Here is a 15,766-nt window from a genome sequence, read left to right as displayed (position 1 = left end):
GGATTCAGAATATTACTATCCTGTAATATTAAACTTTCCTTAAATCGTCGTTAGTATGAAACTAACACATAGATATTGCATTCAATAAAGAGAATGTATTTTGTGACATAGCTTGTAAGAAACATGGAATAAAACTTCATAGTGGAAATATATTGACTGATGCCTATTTATCACGTCATGTCAATGTTTTCATGGTCTTACTGAGAAAATAGTCTACCTTTTGTTAGATTGCTTAGAATTGTTTAGCCCCCCACCCCCTTCACCAATGGAACAGTCGACGCATGCGGACTAGGGGCTACTCCTAAATGAGACCAAAAAGTGTGAATACACATTATTATGTACGTACTGTCTGTATTTGTAATACTTCCCTAGAATCAGAGGGATTGAAGCCAGGTTAACACCTTTCCATATACATCTGCCAAATTATGTACTCACAAATCAAAGTAGATTCAGCTGGATTAAACGAAATCCCAGATTAACACCCTAGCCTTTGTTAAAGCGGAGTGTCAGGACACAGAGAGAGGATGCAAGACAGAAACCAATGATTCTTGACCAGTAACTATTATCAGATTTCAACAGAATATTTCCAAAGAGATCGTAATACAAAATGTACTGTAAAGAATAACCCCGCCCCTGAGGTGTAGTCAAAATTTTAGATTGCTCTATAAACTGAGAGATTAGATATCCCGTTAATGTCTACATTATTTTTTTTATCTTTTTTTTTTTGTTGTTAAATGTCCTTTATTTTATTCAGTTTTACTACAGTTGTGGAAGGATTGACATAACAGGTGACTATCACCTTTGCAAGATGTCAACCAGGAGACCAGACTGTAACGTTTAATCCACTCATAACGGGGAATCTCCCCTACTCTTTTCGATAAGTGTGGTGGGTTTTTTAACGTGCTCAAGATGTGGCTCTCCCTGAACACGGGACCCCCATTAAACGTCCTATCCGAGGGACTCGAATACTAGATACTCATTTTTGAAGTGAGGAAAGTCGTGTAAAGTGCCTTTCCCAAGGGCACAAGATCGGTGACATGGCAGGTTTCGAACTCGGGACCTCTTGGGTCTGAGCTCATAGCGCTGACGATTACGCCACAGGATCCCACATTAATTGGAAGAGGTCTAGTCGTATTAGGCTATTTTTACACACTAACCAGGAAATCTAGGATTGGCCTAGAAAATTCACATCGTTGTAAGATTATCTGGCTCACATCCAGGGATAGCAGACATGGTGTTTTGTATTGATTAGAAAAAAAAGGTTTGTTCAAATCTCAGTAAAAGGTGATTCCCGTCTTGACCTACTTGATTGGGTATCAGCCCTCACAATCGAGTTTGACGGCACGCAGCTTAACTCTCAAGTTTTAGAACGTTACAGATTTTATAACGTTACCTGGAAAACTTAGATAAGTCAGGTTTTGCCAGCAACCGTTTAATCAAGTCAGATTACAGACAAGATCAGACAAGGTGGTGGGGGGACCGACGGGGAGATCGGCCGGGTAGGGGAGGGGGTGGCGTCTTCCCCCCAACTTTCAAGTCTCGATCAAGAAATTTCAGGAATTGTGTGTATGTGTGTGTACACGTGCGTGCGTGTACCTGTGTGTGTGTGTGTGTGTGTGTGTGTGTGTGTGTGTGTGTGTGTGTGTGTGTGTGTGTGTGTGTGTGTGTGTGTGTGTGTGTGTGTGTGTGTGTGTGTGTGTGTGTGTGTGTGTGTGAGCTCCGACTTTCGGTTTCTGTGTTTCTTCACCCTCTGAACGAAGGCCATAATTGCTCCGTATATTCTGTCACTGTCAGTATCATGAACATTTAGCGCTATTATATATAAATCACCGTGCAATCAGCGCAGGAAGTGAGTATGTCAGATATAGGTCTTCGTGTAACGTCACTCCCCACTTTGCTCCAAAGACATGAAAGTGTGCAGACAAGTCAAACGTTCGAGGTGGAACACAGTTTTCACCCTGGAGGGGTTACTACAGTTACGGACCACACGATTAGTTTTTTTATTTACTGACTAGGACGTGGTGAAAATCATAGTAGGGTGACATACGAGAAACGATTATGTTGCAGTTAATGGTAATACCTCCCCCAAAATCTGTTTGGGTATTGTATTTTGACGCTGTCTTTGAAACGCCATTCTGCGGAGGTCAAATAACTGCAGTCGGCTCACCTAACGTTACGTAATGGGGCGGATTTAGTCCAAAGGTCAACGTTCTAAAGGTCTACATGTTCCTATAACATACAGCACAGTTAACGCTTGGCTGCCCCTCAGCCTCAGGTAACACTTTTTACCCAGCCTTTGAGATTTTTTTCCCCAAGACTACTGTTCAAAATATACAAACGGGTCGCGGATAAAGAAAGTTTATTTGCAAATTCTTGCCCGAGGGCTAATTGCAACATGGCACATACAGAATGCATAGTAAACATACATAAAATAAAAGACTTTTGTATAAATAACAATGGTGACAAGTGGAAACAAGTGACTATTCTAGCAACAATATGGACTACTGAGAGCTACGGTCTAAGCATTTGGGTTTGACTTCTTTTCTAGAAGCAGTGGAGGACGAAGTGTCCCACTTTTTCTATAATGAGTGAATAAAATACTGTGTCCTGTAACCTCAACGCCCTTTGTTTGATTAGTTAGAGGAGGTTCCATAGGATAAGCGGTACTGTACCACGCATGACTGGGAAGCAGTAATTACAAACATTAGCTAGGAACAATAGGGTGGCCCTGAGAGCCTGGTCACACTGGATATGTACAGAAGCACGCCTACATGATCTAGATACGGACAGTCGCTGACCAGGTAGCAGGTGAGTGAAGATATGTAGTAAGTTCTCTATGTAGATTGTAGATATAAACTGTTCATAGACTTATCCTTTCCGAAACGACAGGCACATGTACTTGCATATCACAGTAATTTGTGCTTTTGATTTTTAATGGCAAGTCATTTTACCATTCTAAACGACACATGTCGAGAGGATGGCCATGGCAAAATTTGTTGAGGTGGGGAGGGGGGCCATGGACCTGCACCCTAAACCCTGCAAAATCACGGTGGCATTTTACCCCTTGCCTCGGGAGGTGTCACCGGTTGTGTGGTCAGCATGGTCAGGCTAACTATCTTCCCGCAGGACATACATGTATCCACGGGATGCTATCCTGATGTTGACGGGAAGAAGTGCCTTGGCTGCCGAACAGAATCTCTTCCAGGCCTGGCTAGATCCCCAACCCGCACTGATTTCCTTCTATTTACTATTGTTGCGCTCTACGACCCTGCACTTAATATGAAAGGATTAATGATAGCTTATGTTCATAGATCATGACGAAGCTTTTATCATTATTATTATGTGTGTGAATGTCGCCTGTATATACTGCGTAATGTAAATGCCATGATACTGCCTAAGGTCTCTGTCATACCATGAATACCTTAGACTGACAGCCTGGGGGACTTCATTTCAAACCTAAGCTTCAGCAAGCCCCTGTCAACTAACAAACGCCTGTATGCTTGCTTCGTTGACTTTAAAAAGGCATTCAATTGTGCGTGGCAAGAAGGCATATAAACTACTTATTCCGGAATGTGCCCCTCTTCTGAAGTGTGTCTCTCTCTACCGGCCTCTCCGACTGTTACGCAAAAGTCAGAATTAAAAGGGCGTTGGGATTATAAACATTTAAGACAAAATACAATTACAGGGATAAATATTTAGGATAGAGTTTAGCTGAATCGCGGAGCGTGACCAAATGGATAGGGTGGGTGGGTGTCGGATGTATGTACCAGTTTGTACCTTACACCATTAGGACGATACAGTAACGTGTCCAGAACACAATGTCCTACTTTCCAAGCAGGCATTTCATATGATACTGTTTTCTTCATGACCAACGGGTGCAGCCGTTGAATGCCTTTGGCACTGGCCGGATGCGTGTTCATCCCGTTTTGTATATTGGTCACCCATGATGATAATTTGCCACCTTCCTTTAATGGAATTACATTTGTTATACACGCCTCAGGATAAGTTTTCAGACGTTTGACCGTACCGACGAAATCCCGAAAAAAAGCGCGTCAAACACGTCGCAAACAATGGGAAACAAACCTATACTTGGCTACGCTCGGGACCGTTCGACAACATATCCATTCAACAAATAAAGTAAGGGTTTTAATCAATGGGTACCAAAATAACCGTCTCAACGTAACCTAAAATTAGACATTGCGTAAAACGGGGCATGAAGACTGTATCCTCAAATGTAGTGACACGACAAATTTCTTTGCACATAAAAAAAGTGTTGTTTTCTTGTTAAGGCAACATTTCTTTGACCTTATCTTCTGTCACCTTTCTGATGGTGATTCTGGAACAGCAGCAGACAGGTGTATTCCATGAAAAAAGTAAATTCCATTTATTTTAGTTGTTATTGTTGGCCAAGTTCAACATCACAACCCGGAGCTGTGCTTGTGGTGCTACGTCCGAGACGGTTGCGCACTTTCTACTTCACTGTCCTCTGAACATGGCTGCACGACAAACGTTAGCTGCTACAGTGCTCCACCTTGTCGGCCAGTCTCTCTCAACCGGAGTCATAACGTTGCTACAAACCAAAAACTCTCAGACGCTCTGCATTCATTCTTATCATCAACAAACCTATTTACAGCACCTTCCATCTGCTCCTCCTAGCCTCTTGTAGCTTATGTGGCCTATTCTGTGCATATGTGTAAATTCGATTTGTTTGTTTGTTGTATATTTGTGGGTCAGCCGTCACCAGCTTACATAGCCTGCCTAGGCTGGCCCAGTGTAATGGTTTGTTGTCATTTTCAATAGATATTTTAGTTGTTGGTTAGATATACTTTGGTCATCTTCTATAACATCATCTCTTCTTATTCCACAGCTGTAGTCCCAAAGCGAAGATGTTGTTAACGTTATTCATCATCCCTACACTGCTTGTACTGTCAAGTTGTACATGTACGTAACATACTCACTACTGAATTTGCCGTATACATTCTATAAAACAACTTCAACAAGCTAGGAACGCATTTTTCATGTGGAAATGAATACGCACACAGGACTAAAACAACACTGATGGATTATTATTATTTCGCATATAGAATAACTTGTAGTAAGTAGACTTGTAGCAAGTAAAGGATCAGTCTGCTGTCACTGTTTGCTTTTCATGGTTAAATTTGTGTTTTCTCCTTAGCTGACTCATGGGTGCCCTCTGGCGATCTTCCCGTGGACTTCACCGTCACGTTCACAGCACCGGAAACGGTGTATAACGTCTGCAATCGTAATTTTACCCAAAGGTAGGTCCTATTCTTGTGTTACCATTTGAGCATTTGCTCATTGAAATATGTGGAGATATATGTATAGAAAACGATGAAGGATGAATAGCGTTACTGTTATTCTCTTTATATATGACCTACAGCATTTACATGTAGCCCCAATAAGTTTGCAATAAACTCCATTGTCAATTTCACTGTTTCCAATGATTTTAAACAACAGTATTTGACAGTTAATCTCTATACTCACATGTTAGATCGACAATATTTGTAATTAAAAAAGCAACAGCTTTGGCTTTCAATCAAAACGCAGTTACTCAAGCAACTTGATATGGTTTTGGAAACGTTTCGGAAAGCATTCACTACCTTTCGTCAGTTTTACACGCCTGAGTTAACTTCATAGACGTAACTTTGACTTCATATGATCTGCGCACACGTGTTGTTCTCGTAAAAATATTTCTAATTTGCCATCACTAGTGCCAGGAATTTTTCTATCGCCACCACTGGAGTCGTGGTAACTCCTGGGGAAACTGCGAACGCTCCAACCATGACTATTGCAGGCGCATCGTCAGGTGAGTTAGCATGTCAATCATGATGATACCCCTGTCACATTATCTACGATCTTCGGGCGTATAGATGGAATATCGGCCATATTTAAGATCGACAGAGGGTTGCGCGTATTTTTCACCTGAAAACCGTCCCTGTCACATAGGAGCCATACCTTGTACCTTGCACAATTGTTGTGAAATAAAGTCATTATTATAAGCGAGGCCCGGGCGATTGCCGCAGAATCGTCATCCGATCGATTTTCGCCAAATGTGACAGGGGTATAAGTAAGGGCGCGGTCACATAGGTCGTGCGATCGTCGTACGATCGCTGGATTCTAGCATTTTGGAAGAAAAAATGTGCGTCTGTCCTGCAAAGTTCAACTGTCCCGGTGCACGAAATGCTGTTCTGAATCCCTGTTGGTGGTTGGTTCTGTCACGGCCTGCTTAAAAATGCTTTATGATAGGACCAGAATCGTGCGACGAGCGCGGGGATTTTCTTACCGCGTCCTAACACAGCATCTATAATGAGCAGCTCAATCGTGTGCAATTTTTTATGACTTCGCAGTATTTTTTCCCATATTCAAAGGTTTCAACTGACACATTTGCACCATATTGAACCATTGATTGACTTTAAGTGATTTTGGACAGTTTAAGTTTAATTTAATGTCAGTAATATTTGAATGAAATTTAAAAAAAAAACCATAAAAACTGCAAAGTACAAAAATGCTGAATAAGATTTAGATTTCAGCCATAGAAAGTCACCCCTTCCTCTTTCTCTCTAATATTGTGTTACAGGACTGGTGTATTAATTCTCTTTGTTTCGCCCTCTCCAGATGATATGTTCTCCATTTTGATGATAGACTCGGACGGGAAAGGAGATGTCGGCTTGCCGATCTTTCCTATACTCCACATGCTCATCACAAACATAACGGTAAACATACTTGAACAAAGTCTTCAGTACACAACCTTCTTTAATTTTAGCAAACGTTTCGACGACCATCTGTCGTCTTCATCAGTCCGTCACCACGTTATGTAGATAGGACACGTGATTCGATGAGCAGTGGATCATAAGTTGCAGGAAATCTATGGCGTCAACCGTTATGATTCACTACTCGCCAAGTCACGTGTCCTATCTGCATAACGTGACGTCACAGTAGCAATGGGTTGTTCATTCCTTGTCAAATACTGGAGAGGATCAGCAGAAAATTTGGGTAAGTCAAATTCTTTTGTGTTGGAACTTACAGTTCAACTTGTTCTGGAGCAGTAACTTCTTGGGCTAGACCATGTAAATGTAAACATTATATATTTACTTGAAAATGTTACATTCTTGGTTTTGAATTCTTCTAAAATTACATTTAGAATGCTGACCCAAGTACAGGAGCAGTCATAGACCCGTACGGAGGACCCATGCCTCCGCCCTGTATCGTTGCCAGAACCTACCACTACCTCCTATTGAAACAGACTTCCGCCTTGTCTCTGACCGCCGCAGATCTCCTAACGTACACACCAAACTGTAACTTTCCTGGCCTCGAGGGCAAGTAAGTCGTTTTTTATCATTATTATCTTTAATCATCTAGAACAAAAAAAATACAAACTAGTTAACGTAATGGTAGATTCAACATGGAACGTAGAATTTTGTGTGAAATTATATAAAAAGTTAAACTTGACGTTCTTGAGTTTTATTGAGCTATCACAACAAATGGCTTACTAGTTTTATAACTAAACGACTATATCCAACGCACAAAGAAATCATGGTACTACGTAGAGGCGTTATTCTTTGGTGGGATTTCAAACAACATGATTTGGAAGACAGTTGCTCAGAAATGTATATACCACAGCCCTTGTAAAATTCAAGCTGCATACCCGGTCTAACCATTATTGCCGTACAGAGTAAACTTACAGAACACACAGTTTTCTTGTCGACTAGACTGCGCGTGGTAACATACATTCTCATAATTCCACCAGTTGTCATTACACCGCCACCTAGAAAAAAACATTTTTCATTTCATGAAAAGCCCCTTATGCCTACTTCTCCGACCGATATAAGGACAGGGAGACAAGAATTCGACTGACACACTTGGCATCTTTGGCGGAAAAACAGGTATATTGTCAAGATTGGCATACAGAATGGAAAAAACATAGAATCATTACATAAATATGTATCATTCTCAATATTTGGCAACACGCCAAATGGTTACCATGACAACGGTTCCATATATCTCGTGAAAAGGTTTTTCGTATAAAGGTCACATGCCAATCATACAAGTTTGCGAACATTATAAGATTTCCAACATAATTTGAGTACTGGTTTACCACCACTTAAACGTTAAAAACGTTAAAAACAAGAAATGTTCAATAAACTGAAATGTGGCGAAGGTGAACAAACAAAACGTCTGAGCTAGTTTCTATACAACAGTCTGAAACGACTTTTTAGGTGCGATGCTGAAATATTGACGTAATGCAAATGTTGCCTAGGATCTGTAGAGTATTGTAGGGTACGTTTAGAGAAAAATACTGGCATATTATGAAAGTAACCTGAGCAGCATGGCTGTAACTTAGACTAACAGTGTCGATCGCTTTATTTATAAATCTAACTTCGTATCCTTGAGTATTGTAAACTATCTGTTTTTTCCCTATACAGCGTTAGCATAAAATTGTTTACCGTAAAGTGACATGGAGTGACACCTGGTAATACATTTCGCTACGGAGCAACGACAGAAAGAAAAGTTTCTATTGACTTAGCATACATTTATGTGCTGTAGGGTAGTATGGAATTACGCAAGGTAATACATTCATAACTGGGAGACTACTCAGGGACTAAGAATCAACAAATCTACTTATTATAAGAGTATAGCTATGCTATCCAGTTTGGTTTAGAAAACAAACAAACCTGTACTAGTCAGCTGTTATTATCAGAACTAAGGTAACTCACCGTATACCGGCATAAAAGCCGCACTGGCCAGGTGTCCAATACAGGCATGGAGCTAGCTATTGCTATCATAACCTTGAGCAGGGCACCCTAAACGTTGTATTCCAATGTAGCTTGGTTTAGGATGCAAGCAGGGAACTTACTGTTGTTATCGAACTCTGGGTAACTCACCCTGTTCAAATGTTGTAGTTGATCAGACATATGGGTAACACACCATGTATCAAGGCTGTAGGGTAACTCACCCTATGTAGGGGTTTCAGTCTAAAGTTGATAATTCTTATTGGTGAGGTTGAGTAGGTATCAACCTATTGTGCCGTTAGCCGATTATACCCGTTTAAGGGTCTATTAGGGATCTTTTTCAGCTGTTCAAGTACGAACCAGGTGCCTTCTATGGAGTTAAGTGCGAATATATTTTTTAAATGCATCTGAGGTCCATCTCCCTAGTAGCCGAAGGTTCGAATCCGAAACCCCCTGCAAAGCTGCTTGCGTAGCAGCTCCAATTCGGAAGGAATGCGAGGTGTATTTTTGTGGATCGAGTTTGACTTGCAGGACACAGGCTCTTAATGCCTTGGCAAAGTTATCGCTGGTAACAGGGCAACCATCCCTACGTTGGAACAGGTACCCCGGGTTCCTTCCCCGTAGTTGGAGGTACTTAGCAAGGCTTACCACCGGGCAGTGCGGACTATCTGGGTGTGGTTGGATCTGGATGGTGGATTGGGCTGAAGGACTGCTGTGTTTGTACGTCTTAAACTGTACCAAGAAGGAAGTTAGGCCACTATTAGAGTCCAGATTACCCCTGAGGTCCGCTAAGGTCAGAGTGTGTTGGGAAGAATTAGTTACCGTTACTTCGCTTATGCGAGCTAAAGAGTAGAACATAAACGTGAACATTGCCTCATACAGGCACTGATTGTAGTACGTGGTCTTTATGAACTTCAAGGCATCAATCAATTGGGAAAGAATAGGAGGCGTTATGGGCAACCTTCCGTCGGGTACGTGGTTCTTTTGTATTGAGTGCATCAACTTGCGAACGACGAAAGTAGAAGTGGGGTCTTGTAGATTTTGGATTTTGTGAATGAAACCTATAGCTGAAAGTTTAGATGCTATCGACGCTGGGGCAAATCCCTTACTATGTAAGTAGGAAATAAACTGGCATACTATAGGCTCTGGAATAGGGGGCTTGATATTGGCTGTACAGTGGATTTCAAGGCTGAATTGACGGAAATGCTGCCACGCCAGGCGATAAGCTGAGATTGTAGAAGGTGCTAAGGATTGAACAAGCAAGTTGTCGACTAGTCGATTAAGCTGCTGGGCAGGAGATGGGGAGGCACCCTGACCGGATGAGTTGCCATGTGTGGGTATTTCCTGCGGAACCGCTCTACCTGTAGGCGAGATAGACAGTCAGCCATCGTGTTATGTGTTCCCGGTATGTGCTCAGCTCGACATCTAATATTTCGGCGGAGGCTTATAAGAACAAATATTCGAACCAAGGGCATTATCCTAGGGTTCCGTGACGTCTGTTTATTGATTATGTGCACCAGGGCAAGGTTGTCAGTGTGTAACAAAATACTTTGGTTCGCCCATTCCTTGCCCCAGATATGGAAAGCCAGCACAATTGGATAAAATTCTAATATTGTAATATTCGTCGAGTGTAGTGCCTGTGGCCAAGCTCCGTAAAGCCATTCTGTGCCATAAACTGCGCCATAACCTAACGATCCTGCTGCATCTGTATACAGGTTTAACGTGGAGTCCGTAGTAAATTGGTCGTCAACAAAGAAGGATTTTCCATTAAAGGTGTCAAGGAAATGACCCCACATTTGTAAGTCAAGCCTTACCCCACTGTTGATGTGAATAGGGCCTGTTTTGTATGTCCTATTCCTGGTTAGATCAATCAATCTTCTTAAGAAAGCGCGTCCTGGCACAACTACTTGACATACGTGATTGAGTAGTCCGACAAGGGACTGCACTTGTTTTAAGGAAACTGAGGAGCGCAGGAGGAATTCTTGAATAGTTTCTTTGCACTTTTGTAATTTGTCAATGGGCAATCTCGCCTCCATCAATCTTGTGTCGAGTTCTATGCCTAGAAATGACATAGTCGTATCTGGGTAGTAGGTTTTTTCCTCCGAAAGAGGAACCCCTACTTCCTGACACATATTGCTAAATGCTACCAAGTCTCGTTCGCAAGATGAGTATGCGTGGTTTGCGAACAAGAAATCGTCTAATATGTGGGTAGGGAAGCGTATATTGAGTTTGTTTACCGCTATCCACTCAAGGGCCGAACTAATAGCCTCAAAAATTGAACAAGATATTGAAGCTCCCATTGGCAGGCATCGATCATAATAGAAACCATTGTCTAAATAGAATCCTAATAGGTGGTGGTCGTTAGGATGTATGGGAACAATACGAAAGGCTGATTCCACATCCGTTTTTGCTAGAAAACATCCTGGTCCTAGCAATTTTATGTGTCGGATAGCATTGTCTATATTGGCATAAGAAACCGAGGATAGCTCTTTAGGAATACCGTTATTCACTGCTTTCCCCGGGGGATGCGACAAGTCATGTATTATCCGATACTTTCCTGGGGCTTTTTTGGGAACCGCATAAATGGGAGAAATGAATAGGTTCGGAAATGGTTTATCTGCGAATGGACCCACTATACGTCCTTGTTCCAGTTCAGACTGAAGTTTCTCAAAAATAATTGGAAGTTGTGCTGGATTGGGGGACATGACTTTGGAAGGAAAGTAATTTCGAGGTCCAAAATACTCCAATGGAAATCCATAGGTAAAGCCTTTGATGATGTAATCTTTTTCCCTGTCGGGGTACCCTTCTAGAAACAAACTAAGCTTCTTAGCGATTACGGGTGTTGTTATTTCTGAGCTGAGCCTTCTTGGGGCAGTTGGGCTCCTTGTGTGGCCCTGAACAGGTGGGGCAGGAGTGCTTGTAAGGGCAACCTGTCGTGGAGCACTGGCCTCCGGGGAGGTGATATTGAAAGCAGTAGCCTCTGGGTATTTTGTTGGTCTTGGGAAAGGAGGGCTTGGGGGAAGAAGATGCTAGTGCCAAGCTACTGAAGGCATCAACGTACAGCTGCGGATGTGGGACATCCCATGGTAGGTTTGGGTTGATCTGTCTTAGCTGTCTGAAGTACATATCGTACTTACCCCACTGCGCACCTCGGTCTGCCATGGATCGGATCAAGTACCCGTAAGAGATTAACTGGGTACTGCGCAGAACATGCTTCTGGACATAGATATACTGGTAAATCGCGAATGCGTTTGACCATTGTGCTAAGGAAAGGGAGTTCTTACTGTCCTCTACATTGTTTGCCACCGTCAAAGTTGGGAGTCCTGCTAATGGTTCCAGGTTGATGTTGAATTGCGCTTTGGGACGATGAGTTGGCAATAAGTGTTTGAATTCCACATATTTATCTAGCCAAATTTTCTCCTTCGTTGGTTCTGGTATTCCAGTGTCCAGAGGTAAGTGAACTCCCGTTTTATAGAGCTCACCGCTAAGGACAGATTCTATGGCAGGAGTCCCAACTACTGACGCTGGTTGGTTAAGAGCGGAGGCATTAACTGTCTTAGTAAGAGAGGATGTACCTAGAATGCTGGAAGCCAGGGTCGAGCCTAGGCCTGGCATCTGGGCGTTTGGGTTGATGGACGGAAGAGATGGGGGCTGAGGATCCAGTGCCCCACTTGTGGTAGCTATTGGCAACACGCCAGGGGTATCGGTTACATGGGTTACAGTCACTGAGCTAGGAGAGGTGTTAAGACCTACAAGTCCTGCTGACCCTCCGTCTGTTGGTAACGCACCTGGAGTCTGGGGGTCACTGGAATTTGTAGAGTTCAGTTTGTTCGCTATCTGCGTAGTAACTTGTTGCAAGTCCTCTAGTTGCTTTTGTAGAAACTTCATTGTCAGCTTGGGTTTATCCGGAGCCTTGCGAGTAGGTTGCGGGGGTGCATCCTCTGGAGATGGCTGATCTCCTCGCTCCGTCGGGGACGGATCATCCCCGGCTTCCGGCCTCGCTGCTTTGCGTGCCTTCTTCCTTGGAGGCATTACTGGGGCTCGACAATAGTAAAGCGTTAAGACAGTGAGCAGAGTAATACATCAGGACAAATTTTGTATGCATGATGACACATTCCTAGTTATATCGATTGTATTGGAGTGTCATGCCGGGTATCTGAGAAATGCGGTATAACGGTGAAAAAGCAAACCGTCAGATACAAAGGTTATTTAAGTCACTGTGGTTCTTGGACAACCCGCCCCGACAAAGCCATGCACCAAATAAATCACATGTACGGACAGGTACAGTAACGGTACCCCGACAAAATCATGTGATAAAACAAGCAGTTACTTGTGAACCACGCATGTACGGACAGGTACCCTGTTAGTACCCCGACAAAGTCATGCGTTAAATAATCACATGTACGGACAGGTACCCGGCCCGTACCCCGACAAGATCATGTGAATCAAACAATTGCTTGTGAACAAAGATCATGTGATATAAACAAGCAATTGACGCATGTACGGACAGGTATCTTCCTAGTACCCCGACAAAATCATGCGTAAATAGTTACAAGTATGGACAGGTACACTAAACGGTACCTGGACAAAGGGCACGTGATATGTATACCAACATCTGTTTGGGAACAGACATTGATATTAGTCCAACGACTTTCCTATAAATTGATATCCACATGAAGGTACATCTGCGGTATTGTTTGTTGTGAATTTGAATTATGCGTAAACTTTGAATGAAGATCTGAAATTTGTGCTTGAGTACATATAGGTGAAATGAAAAACAAAGCACAAAAGAAAGGCAACAAATGTTGTCGACGTTCTGGCTTTTCTATAGGGGTTGGGTGTGGGGGGAAATGCAAACACAGCCGCTCAGTAAACGGCGTGTTTTGACTGACCTGTCTAGCTCAGAACATATTCCCGCCTTTCCTCGTAGCCAATGGGAATCGAATGAACACGTGAACAGGGCATGGTGACTGGGAACGTCTCCGAATCCGGCTTAAGCTGTATTTTCATTTCATGAAAAGCCCCTTATGCCTACTTCTCCGACCGATATAAGGACAGGGAGACAAGAATTCAACTGACACACTTGGCATCTTTGGCGGAAAAACAGGTATATTGTCAAGATTGGCATACAGAATGGAAAAAACATAGAATCATTACATAAATATGTATCATTCTCAATATTTGGCAACACGCCAAATGGTTACCATGACAACGGTTCCATATATCTCGTGAAAAGGTTTTTCGTATAAAGGTCACATGCCAATCATACAAGTTTACGAACATTATAAGATTTCCAACATAATTTGAGTACTGGTTTACCACCACCAAAAGCCATCGCGCCTAACAAGTGGCAGGGGAAATCTGACTGCAAAACCCTCCTGTCTATTAGTCCGCCAAAGAGCCAATCAGGCAATAAGGGGCTAAGAAGTGTAGGGTGAGGGAATGTAAATGAATAGCCTTGCTTTCTGACTGATAAACGAGTATTAAAACATTTGAAGATTTCGTTAGTTTTCAAAAATGTCGCCAAATATCAAGTTACTTTTGTTCTACTCACCGCGTGTTGAGGGGCCAGGGCGAGGGGGGTGGGGGGTGATTCAATGTATAAATGTCCAATTGAAAATGTATTTTAGAGGGAATTAAATGCCCTTTGTTGCTGTTAAGGCCCCCCTGATGGACTTGAAGTGAAGATACATCCCGTAAGGGGACAGGTGGTGTCCGTCTTTTGCAAAATATTCTGGGCAATGCCTATTAACAAGGCGGACATGTGCCCATGTAGACATGTGAGGAGTGTTGGCCACCTCATGTCTCAAAGCGTCAAGGTACCTACCTAGGCACTGATTGTACGGTATGTTTGGTGGGTTAAATACCCGTGGGAGAGGTTCTCCAACAATGATATGTCTGGCATTAGCCCGGTTTCTGATTACACTTGCCATACCAACTATGCGTAAAGCCACTATCTCAGGCTCCCAGAAGAGCTCACACAGATCATTGGACCCTAACTCAAGGTAGACATCATCCACGGTTGGCAGGGCCTTACACATTTGGTCGAAGTTCGAAACTTTGCCGCCAGACAAGGACATCCATTTTACATCGGTGTTTTCCAACCAAAAATCTCTACTCACTACTCGGCCTGATGCTGATTCGGTTCTGCTTTCAACAAAAGCATCCAGTCTGCGTATGAACGAGTGCCCGATGATTAGTATTCGTCTTTTTCTGTGACCAACTTCTGCCATGTCGTACTAAGAATCAAAAGCAACGCCTACTGTAAGAGTTTAGCAACAAGAGAACAACCGAACTTCTGGGGGCCCCGTCACAGCTGCACAAAGCAGCGACAAAAAACTGGAAATAGAGACGACTCACCGTCTTTGCCAGAGATTCCGACCGGGAATAATCAGTCAAGAGTGTAGTCTCAAAGCAGAATACAGAGGGGGCAGAAATTGCCAACGCAAAGGATGCCAGAACGGAAAATGCAACGGGAAATGCAAACACAGCCGCTCAGTAAACGGCGTGTTTTGACTGACCTGTCTAGCTCAGAACATATTCCCGCCTTTCCTCGTAGCCAATGGGAATCGAATGAACACGTGAACAGGGCATGGTGACTGGGAACGTCTCCGAATCCGGCTTAAGCTGTATTTCTGCGCCGTTTCCCGCGCTTCTATCTGAGCCGTTGCTATTGGGGATGCAGACGATATTTTTCACTCTCTGCCGCGCCGTTTTCTCGCGCTTTCTATCTGAGCCGTTTCTACGGGCAATGCAGACGATCTATTTATCTCTCTCTCTCGTTTCCCGCGTTTTTATCTGAGCCGTTGCCAAGGGATATGCAGACGATCTCATTTCCTCACGCTCTCTCCCGCGCCGTTCGAAGTCGTCAGACTCGTTCAATGCTAATCAGATCTCCGTGCTACACAGTCAGACGGCCGGGTCGGCAAATGTCAGCATTACATACATGATAACATTTCAACTCCAGACAGAACTGTGTAAAAGCTAACGATATTGACGTGTGTTTACAAGCTTCC

The 15,766-nt window shown here is 43.1% G+C and overlaps 2 protein-coding genes across 3 annotated transcripts; one reads left to right on the top strand and one right to left on the bottom strand.

Annotated features, from left to right (window-relative positions):
- Positions 1 to 2,724: 2,724 nt before the first annotated feature.
- On the top strand, positions 2,725 to 7,789 carry LOC118409988. Its single transcript, XM_035811420.1, has 6 exons — positions 2,725 to 2,808; positions 4,868 to 4,941; positions 5,177 to 5,279; positions 5,733 to 5,827; positions 6,637 to 6,734; positions 7,163 to 7,789. The coding sequence occupies exons 2-6, from the start codon at positions 4,887 to 4,889 to the stop codon at positions 7,343 to 7,345; spliced, it is 534 nt and encodes a 177-aa protein (XP_035667313.1). The 5' UTR covers positions 2,725 to 2,808; positions 4,868 to 4,886; the 3' UTR covers positions 7,346 to 7,789.
- Positions 7,790 to 8,548: 759 nt separating this feature from the next.
- On the bottom strand, positions 8,549 to 15,380 carry LOC118409987. 2 transcript variants are annotated; one of them, XM_035811418.1, is made up of 3 exons: positions 15,111 to 15,380; positions 12,326 to 12,784; positions 8,549 to 10,111 (listed from the first exon to the last, which is right to left on the bottom strand). In XM_035811418.1, the coding sequence occupies exons 2-3, from the start codon at positions 12,780 to 12,782 to the stop codon at positions 9,129 to 9,131; spliced, it is 1,440 nt and encodes a 479-aa protein (XP_035667311.1). In that variant the 5' UTR covers positions 12,783 to 12,784; positions 15,111 to 15,380; the 3' UTR covers positions 8,549 to 9,128. The 2 variants fall into 2 exon arrangements, with proteins under 2 accessions (XP_035667311.1, XP_035667312.1); XM_035811419.1 differs by lacking the exon at positions 15,111 to 15,380 and having other exon boundaries at positions 8,549 to 8,958; positions 9,300 to 10,111; positions 12,326 to 13,291.
- Positions 15,381 to 15,766: the final 386 nt, after the last annotated feature.

This window comes from Branchiostoma floridae, chromosome 2, assembly GCF_000003815.2.
Source record: "Branchiostoma floridae strain S238N-H82 chromosome 2, Bfl_VNyyK, whole genome shotgun sequence".
NCBI classification, from domain to species: Eukaryota; Metazoa; Chordata; class Leptocardii; order Amphioxiformes; family Branchiostomatidae; genus Branchiostoma; species Branchiostoma floridae.
Note: the sequence above shows the minus strand (reverse complement) of the source record. Positions and strands in the feature narration are given on the sequence as shown.